Raw genomic sequence first — 9,924 nt, 5'->3', positions numbered from 1 at the left:
AGACGTTAAAAGTGAAGTGGTAGATAAAATCGACGTCGTAGTGTGTGTGTGTAAGTCGCAGTCTTGCCCAAACGTATCCGCCTATGTCTATGACATCCGTGAATCCAGACGTATACTTTCAGCTCAAGACAATCGTTAACACTAGTCACGTCACGTTGCTATCACTTTCAACCGTTTAAAGTGCCCCGTACTAAAGTTACATCTTGGCTAGTGCGCGAGTACCGCGTGTTTAGGCGCATCCGTTATTATCCGTCACATCCGCCCATTCACCACGCCGTACTACCGCCAGTGGTCAAGATTACATTACTTTTCGTGAAACCCTTCTTGTGAGTGTGCTTAGTCCTATCGTAAAGCAACCAGCAATGGCCACAGCACTCGAAGATGAACCTGATCGGTACAGCGGGGATTCTGATTCCGATGACACTGTCATTAGCCGTCGAAAGGACATCGCCGTGTCAGACGAAGATTTCGTTCAAGATGTAGAATCCGACCAGGCCGGTGTCAACATCAGCTTCCTGAAAAGAGCCCGAAGTACCGAAAAAAGACGTTGTACAAACATTCTGAAAAAAAGCCGTACATTGTTGGAGCAAGGCGCTTGTGCTACCTCGATTCAATCCCACCGTGAACTAATAATGGATCTTTTCGAAGCATGCCTCAAAGCCCACCGAAGATATTTAGCTGCTCCCAATTACGTTCCCCCGAAGAATGATGACGACATTACTTACATGGAGAAAATAGAAGAAGAATGCACATCCGTCCTCCAAGACATCGACCGATTCATCGCCGCAAGCCATCAACGCCATCAAGCCTTAGCTAAGGCAAGGCAATCTGAATCACCGCGTAGTAGCATCATCAATGAATCGATGGCACAACAAGCAGCTGCCGCCATCGAACTTCCAGTCGACCTAGAAAACCCCCCAGAAAGCATCAACGTGGCAAGCAGTGTTACCAACACAACCGTGAAGTCTTCTGGATCTCGTCTGGATCTGCGGAAGCGGCTGCAGGAAGAAGAAGAAAAAGGTCGTAAGCTTGAAGAAGCGTTGCTCCTTGAGAAACAGAAGTCCAACGAACACGCTCAGCAGTTACACGAGTCTAATGTGAAATTGCGCAACCTAACTCTCGAATTAGAAAAAGATCGCCGTCTCCGTGACACCGCCAATATCACGCAACGTCGTCAGCTTGAACAAGAACAGAAAAGTCTACGCGAGCAACATGAAGCCATCATAACCGAAATGGGTGACCGGCTAAAGAGGTTAGAAGAGCGAAATCAACCCGCGAAAGAAAAGGTCGATTGGAAGTTGAGTTCAATGCCGTGGCAAAATGGACAAGAATATTGCACGTTGGGAACCCGTCCAAAGCAGCCGCAAGGAGCCTCTTTATTCAGCAGCAACGTGTGGGGACCACCGGATGGCCATACAAACAATAGCCCGAACGTCGCAACTGGCAAACCCAATGAACCTTTAAGGCCTTACACGAGCCTGTCGCTAAGTCCTGTGGCAAACAACATCGTTGGCGACCGCTCACATACATCGATATTCCGTAAGCCAAAAATCGACTGTGAGCCCTTCGATGGAGACCCTTTGAAATGGCCTGACTTTGCAGCCATGTTTCGTGATATGGTCGAAGGGGATCCAAATCTTACACCTACCCAGAAAATGGCCATTCTCCGCCATTGTGTTACACGCGAAATCCGAGACAGTCTGGGAGACTGTCTCAACAACCCTGCATTATATGAAGAAGCTCTCAAGCAGCTTGAGCAAACTTATGGACATCCGCATCTCGTATCCAGAGCATACATCCGCACAATATTAAGCTTGCCCGTGATACGACATTCCCGTGACTATCAGACGCTGTTGAAATTCAGTACTACGTTGCATGGAGCCGTAGCCTCGCTTCGAAATCTCGGCTACGAAAGTGAACTACGTTCCAGTGGTTTACTGGAAACTCTTGTCGACAAACTACCCGACGATCTGAAGAGCAAGTGGGGAAAGAAAATAGTGAAAGCCTACCCGAATTCACTTTCCCTGGACGACTTTGACAAATGGCTCCAGAACATCGTGAAGGCAGAAATGGTAATCAAACATACTCTGTTTGCAGCACACACACCCGAGCGCAAACCAGCCAACACATCGCATCGTCCTAAACAACAGTCTCGCCCTGGAGTATATAGCACGTCACAGCCTGTTCCCACTAGCAGTGTACCCCAAGCCATGAAAACAATTGAGCACCCGGAAACTCAACACCGTGAAACCTCTACCGATCTACAACGTTCATGTCCTCTGTGCAGCATGAACCATCATATGGAGAAATGCGAAGAGTTTGTCCAGCTGTCGATGGACAAAAGAGTTGAGGCGATCCGCAATCTGAGGTGTTGTCTAAAATGTCTGGGACGCGGCCATAAAAGTCGGGAATGCTTCAAGAAGCGAAAATGTACTGAAAACGGCTGTAACAAAAGTCACCACACTCTCCTGCACGGTGCCCCAAAGATCTTCGTGACCTTTGAACCATCCGCAAATGGGCCGGCAAAAAGCCCTTCCGTTCCCGTCGCTAGTGTTGGCACCACGAGCATTGAAGACTTCGATCAACACGTACTTCTCGCTGTCGTTCCAGTACAAATCTCCAATGGTGACAAATTAGCTACTACATACGCCCTAATCGACAACGGTGCTGAAACAACTCTCATCACGAAAACGGTTGCTGAAATTTTGGGACTTGAAGGAAGTAGCGGCTCTTTCTGCATTGGCACATTCCACGGTGAAGACCCATCGATTCCATCAAAGAAAGTGTCGTTTAACTTATCTTCCGAGGATGGCGCATCTACGTTCAACGTGAAATCAGCTTATGTCGTTCCAGCTATACGTTTATCACGGCACAAGTTCGACTGGCCATTACTGAAAGCGAAATGGCAACATCTTTCTGACTTAGATCTACCATCGGTAGATCTATCGCAAGTCGCCGTCCTAATTGGTCGCAACGTACGCGGCGCACACACTATCATCGAAGAGCGTATTGCTCCAGATTCAGATGGACCCGACGCAGTGCTTACTCCATTTGGATGGTGTGTGGCAGGGCCTATTCCAACATCAAGACCTTCCTCGGGACTTCCTCGTGTTAATCTCATCCATACTGTATCAGCTGAATGTGAACTACGACAAAGCATCGCTCGTCTTTGGGAAGACGACATATCAAGTATCACGAGTCCTTACAAGGAACGCCTCAGCGATACTGATCAGTACGCGTTAAACATTCTGAAGTCCACGATCCGCCATACGGGAGAACGTTATGAAGTTGGATTGATGTGGAAGAACAACGACGTTACGTTACCCAACAATTATGCAGTCGTCAGTCGTCAATTCCAAATGTTAGAAGCTCGCTTCATGCGAGATTCGTGGTATGCTGAAAAGTACCGCCAAGGCATGGAAGACTACATCTCGTCAGGATACGCCAAACCCGTATCAGCCAGTGAAATCGGTACGCCAGGACGTACTTGGTACATTCCACATCACGGCGTCATCTCACCCCGAAAGCCCGACAAAGTACGAATCGTGTTCAACTGTTCGGCAACGTTCAAAGGAAAATCGTTAAACAATTCGTTGCTCAAAGGACCGGATTTGTTGACAAGCCTAGTTGGAGTTTTGCTACGTTTTAGACATTTCAAGTTCGCCGTCGCTGCCGACATCAAAGCAATGTATCATCAAGTTGCCGTACCAGAACTAGACCAGGACGCTTTACGTTTCTTTTACCGAAAACCTGGATCCACCGAACCTGTCCTCGTATACAAAATGACCCGACACGTGTTTGGTGCCGTTTCATCCCCCACGACGTGCATCTTTGCCATCCACCGTACTGCAGAAGACTTTCAAGAAAAGTATCCGGACGTAGTGCGTGTACTAAAAGAAAACACTTATGTCGACAACGTGCTATATTCTGCCGACAACGAATTAGTTACGAGCAACCACATTGTCCATGTCAAACGCCTATGTCAACTTGGGGGGTTTGAACTGAGGCAAATCATGTCCAACTCTCGTACCATCCTTGCTCAACAAGATCAAACAGCGCTGTCCGTACCACTGAATTTAAATTTCGACCAATTACCAACTGAAGGAACGCTTGGACTATTGCTGAACTGGGAAACCGATGCCTTTGAATTCAAAGTATCGATGGATTCTCAACGCACAACCATGCGGGAAGTGTTGAAAGTATCAGCGTCCGTTTATGATCCGCTTGGTTTTTTGAGTCCCGTTCTCCTCCAAGCAAGAGTCATCCTGCAAGACTGTTGGCGAGCGCAAATTCATTGGGACGACCCTCTACCCCTCAGCCTAGAAAAACGATGGAAAAATTGGCACTCCAGCCTGCAACATTTGCAACAGCTTCAGATTCCACGAAGTTTACGAGCCGAAGCATCACCTCTCTCCGTTTCTTTGCACGTGTTTTCCGACGCGTCTGAACTAGGATTCGGAGCAGCTGTCTACTATCGAGCAGTTAATCCAAACGGGAAGGTCAGCGTGCGTCTTGTGATCGGCAAGGCTAGAGTTGCTCCAGTTCGACAAATATCCATCCCCCGACTAGAACTGAAAGGTGCGGTGTTAGGCCTACAGCTGTCTTTAACCGTTGTGCACGAGCTACGACTGGACAAGGAAATCGACGTAACATTTTGGACCGATTCTACGACTGTTTTACGATGGATCCACGCTAAAAGCTGTCGTTTCCACACATTTGTAGCCCACCGGATAACCGAAATTCTAGAATCGTCAAAAGCAACTCAGTGGCGACACATACCAGGGGAGCTAAATCCTGCTGATGACGCATCACGTGGAATCCGCATCGAGTCATTAAACCAAAACCACCGTTGGTTTGCTGGACCACCGTTCCTACGTCATCACCCGTGCAGTTGGCCGCTAACCGAAGGATTTGAGGAACCTACTGAAAACGATCCAGAAATTGCACCCACAAAATGGGCCGGCGTAATACGTTCACCAGCAACCAGCCCATTGTTCAACTACGCGAAAGGTGTTTCTTCATGGGATCGATATCTGCGGGTAATCGGGTGGCTTGTCCGTTTTGTGAGAATGTACTGTAAGCATCCAGTACAGCAACCTAGCCCCAGATATCTCAGTGCATCCGACCTCCTAGACGCAAAATTAGTCGCCTTACGCCTCGACCAGCAAGCTTTCTTCAAATTGGAAATCAACGAGTTGTCGAGCGGAAAAGGCATTCCAGCGTTATCGAAGTTAAATCAGCTTACACCATTCATCGACGAGTCTGGATTGTTAAGAGTACGTGGACGTATTGAGAAAGGAGCTTTCACTGAGCTTATCAAACACCCGATCATCCTTCATCACGCCAGCCCGATCGCCCGATTGCTGATAATTCACTGTCACATCCGTGTCGGCCATGAGCGCGTTGAGCGGACAATCAGTGAGCTCAGACTGGAATATTACATCCTTCGGTTCCGTCAAACCGTACAAAAGGTGCTTGCCCGTTGTCCAGACTGCCGCCTAAAGCACGCCAAACCGGAGCCGCCTCTGATGTCTGCGCTACCTGCCAACCGACTGATGTCACACTTACCCCCGTTCACTGTCACCGGAATAGACTATTTCGGCCCAATCGACGTGGTATTGAATCGGCGCACCGCTAAGAGATGGGGTGTCATCTTTATGTGCCTTACCACTCGCGCCGTACATTTCGAAATGGCATGGACGCTCGACACCGACTCATTTCTCCACTCCTTTTGGCGCTTCGCGAATCGTCGAGGTTGCCCGTCCACCGTGTACAGTGACAACGGCACTAACCTAACCGCAGGTGAAAAAGAGCTACGAGACGCCATGAAACATCTGGATTCATCCTCCATTGCCGAACGTCTCGCTCGAAAATCCATCCATTGGATATTCAACCCACCCGCTGCTCCACACTTTGGCGGCAGCTGGGAACGACTTATTCAATCAGGCAAATCCGCATTACGATCTGTATTGAATGGTCAAACGTTAACTGATGAGACACTCTCATCAGCCCTCGTAGCAGTTGAAAACATGCTAAACGGTCGGCCTCTTACGCACGTCGCTGTCGACCCTCGTGAGCCGGAGCCACTCACCCCAAACCACTTTCTTCTCGGTCGAGCCAACGGAAATCCTGTGCCGGATAACTCATCTCACCATCCCGCTCCATCCGCAAAGACCTGGCGTCATACTCAAGCAATCGCGAGTCATTTTTGGCAGAGATGGCTTCGAGAGTATGTTCCTGAGTTAATTGAGCGACGCAAGTGGCTCAAGAATCGGCGAAACCTTGCAACTGGCGACTTAGTGTTAATTGTAGACAACAATTCACGTCGTGGCGACTGGCCAACCGGTCGAGTAATAAAAGTCTTCCGTGGCAGCGATGGTGTCGTCCGCTCCGCTCGTGTGCGTACGAAAGCCGGGGAACTCGAACGCCCTACTACTAAATTGTGCCTGCTGGAAATCGCATCCGACGAAGGTGTTTTGTCCGAAACAGGGCCGGCTATGTGACGGATGCGGCGTATCGACCAGCAAGAAGCGGCTTCCCCCCTCTCTATTTTGTCCCAGACGAGGAGTAATGGAAACTTACTCACCTATTGTCTGACACAGTCTATTACTTGCCTAGTCTACAGATAGTCTACACGTATCCGTATACTTACTACTGCGTCACTCTCCTCTAAGACAAATACAAAGACATTTAAAGTTTACCGGCAGTCAAAATAATTCAATTCACGAGCTTTGAGAGAAACCCGAACTGGTCCTAGTCTACTTGATTAGTGACAGTGTGATACAGTGAGTTTCAATATCTACATTCAAACAGCATCAAATATACGTATATTCAATGTGAATATAGTGTGATACAGTGAGTTTCAATATCTACATTCAAACAGCATCAAATATACGTGTATTCAATGTGAATATAGTGTGATACAGTGAGTTTCAATATCTACATTCAAACAGCATCAAATATACGTGTATTCAATGTGAATATTGTGTGATACAGTGAGTTTCAATATCTGTATTCAAATAGCATCAAATATGCGTGTATTCAATGTGAATATAGTGTGATACAGTGAGTTTCAATATCTATATTCAAACAGCATCAAATATATGTGTATTCAATGTGAATATAGTATTATAGAATCAGTTTCATGATGTACATTCAAACATTATGAAATATACGTGTATTCAATGTGAATATAGTGTGATACAGTGAGTTTCAATATCTACATTCAAACAGCATCAAATATACGTGCATTCAATGTGAATATAGTGTGATACAGTGAGTTTCAATATCTACATTCAAACAGCATCAAATATACGTGTATTCAATGTGAATATAGTGTTATAGAATCAGTTTCATGATGTACATTAAACAGTATCAAATATACGTGTATTCAATGTGAATATAGTGTTATAGAATCAGTTTCATGATGTACATTAAACAGTATCAAATATACGTGTATTCAATGTGAATATAGTGTTATAGAATCAGTTTCATGATGTACCTTCAAACAGTATCAAATATACATGTATTCAATGTGAATATAGTGTGATACAGTGAGTTTCAATATCTGTATTCAAACAGCATCAAATATGCGTGTATTCAATGTGAATATAGTGTTATAGAATCAGTTTCATGATGTACATTAAACAATATCAAATATACGTGTATTCAATGTGAATATAGTGTTATAGAATCAGTTTCATGATGTACATTAAACAGTATCAAATATACGTGTATTCAATGTGAATATAGTGTGATACAGTGAATTTCAATATCTACATTCAAACAGCATCAAATATATTTGTATTCAATGTGAATATAGTGTGATACAGTGAGTTTCAATATCTACATTCAAACAGCATCAAATATACGTGTATTCAATGTGAATATAGTGTGATACAGTGAGTTTCAATATCTACATTCAAACAGCATCAAATATACGTGTATTCAATGTGAATATAGTGTGATACAGTGAGTTTCAATATTTACATTCAAACAGCATCAAATATACGTGTATTTAATGTGAATATAGTGTGATAGAATCAGTTTCAATATCTACATTCAAACAGCATCAAATATACGTGTATTCAATGTGAATATAGTGTGATACAGTGAGTTTCAATATCTACATTCAAACAGCATCAAATATACGTATATTCAATGTGAATATAGTTTGATACAGTGAGTTTCAATATCTACATTCAAACAGCATCAAATATACGTGTATTCAATGTGAAATAGTGTGATACAGTGAGTTTCAATATCTACATTCAAACAGCATCAAATATACGTGTATTCAATGTGAATACAGTGTGATACAGTGAGTTTCAATATTTACATTCAAACAGCATCAAATATACGTGTATTGAATGTGAATATTGTGTGATACAGTGAGTTTCAATATCTGTATTCAAACAGCATCAAATATGCGTGTATTCAATGTGAATATAGTGTGATACAGTGAGTTTCAATATCTGTATTCAAACAGCATCAAATATGCGTGTATTCAATGTGAATATAGTGTTATAGAATCAGTTTCATGATGTACATTCAAACAGTATCAAATATATCTGTATTCAATGTGAATATAGTGTGATACAGTGAGTATCAATATTTACATTCAAACAGTATGAAATATACGTGTATTCATTGTGAATATAGTGTGATACAGTGAGTTTCAATATCTACATTCAAACAGCATCAAATATACGTGTATTCAATGTGAATATAGTGTGAATATAGATACATGAGTTTCAATATCTACATTCAAACAGCATCAAATATACGTGTATTCAATGTGAATATAGTGTGATAGAATGAGTTTCAATATCTACATTCAAACAGCATCAAATATACGTTTATTCAATGTGAATATAGTGTGATACAGTGAGTTTCAATATTACATTCAAACAGCATCAAATATACGTATATTCAATGTGAATATAGTGTGATACAGTGAGTTTCAAAATCTACATTCAAACAGCATCAAATATACGTGTATTCAATGTGAATATAGTGTGATACAGTGAGTTTCAATATCTACATTCAAACAGCATCAAATATACGTGTATTCAATGTGAATATAGTGTTATACAATCAGTTTCATGATCTACATTCAAACAGCATCAAATATACTTGTATTCAATGTGAATATAGTGTGATACAGTGAGTTTCAATATCTACATTCAAACAGCATCAAATATATGTGTATTCAATGTGAATATAGTGTGATACAGTGAGTTTCAATATCTACTTTCAAACAGCATCAAATATACGTGTATTCAATGTGAATATTGTGTGATACAGTGAGTTTCATATCTACATTCAAATAGCATCAAATATACGTGTATTCAATGTGAATATTGTGTGATACAGTGAGTTTCAATATCTACATTCAAATAGCATCAAATATACGTGTATTCAATGTGAATATAGTGTTATAGAATCAGTTTCATGATCTACATTCAAACATTATCAAATATACGTGTATTCAATGTGAATATAGTGTTATAGAATCAGTTTCATGATCTACATTCAAACAGTATCAAATATACGTGTATTCAATGTGAATATAGTGTGATACAGTGAGTTTCAATATCTACATTCAAACAGCATCAAATATACGTGTATTCAATGTGAATATAGTGTGATACAGTGAGTTTCAATATCTACATTCAAACAGCATCAAATATACGTGTATTCAATGTGAATATAGTGTTATAGAATCAGTTTCATGATCTACATTCAAACAGTATCAAATATACGTGTATTCAATGTGAATATAGTGTGATACAGTGAGTTTCAATATCTACATTCAAACAGCATCAAATATACGTGTATTCAATGTGAATATAGTGTGATAGAATGAGTTTCAATATCTACATTCAAACAGCATCAAATATACGTGTATTCAATGTGAATATA

The 9,924-nt window shown here is 42.3% G+C and overlaps 1 protein-coding gene across 1 annotated transcript; it reads left to right on the top strand.

Moving 5' to 3' along the window:
* Window positions 1-362: 362 nt before the first annotated feature.
* LOC130685700 (uncharacterized) lies at window positions 363-6,503 on the top strand. Its single transcript, XM_057509024.1, has one exon. It carries the CDS (start codon window positions 363-365, stop codon window positions 6,501-6,503), a length of 6,141 nt encoding a protein of 2,046 aa, XP_057365007.1.
* The last annotated feature ends 3,421 nt before the right edge of the window (window positions 6,504-9,924 follow it).

Source organism: Daphnia carinata, chromosome 7 (genome assembly GCF_022539665.2).
Source record: "Daphnia carinata strain CSIRO-1 chromosome 7, CSIRO_AGI_Dcar_HiC_V3, whole genome shotgun sequence".
NCBI classification, from domain to species: Eukaryota; Metazoa; Arthropoda; class Branchiopoda; order Diplostraca; family Daphniidae; genus Daphnia; species Daphnia carinata.
This window is presented reverse-complemented; position numbering and strand designations above follow the sequence as displayed.

Bases quoted from the DNA above. Each gene is read 5' to 3' on its own strand.
- LOC130685700 (XM_057509024.1), top strand. From the start codon at position 363: ATGGCCACAGCACTCGAAGATGAACCTGATCGGTACAGCGGGGATTCT.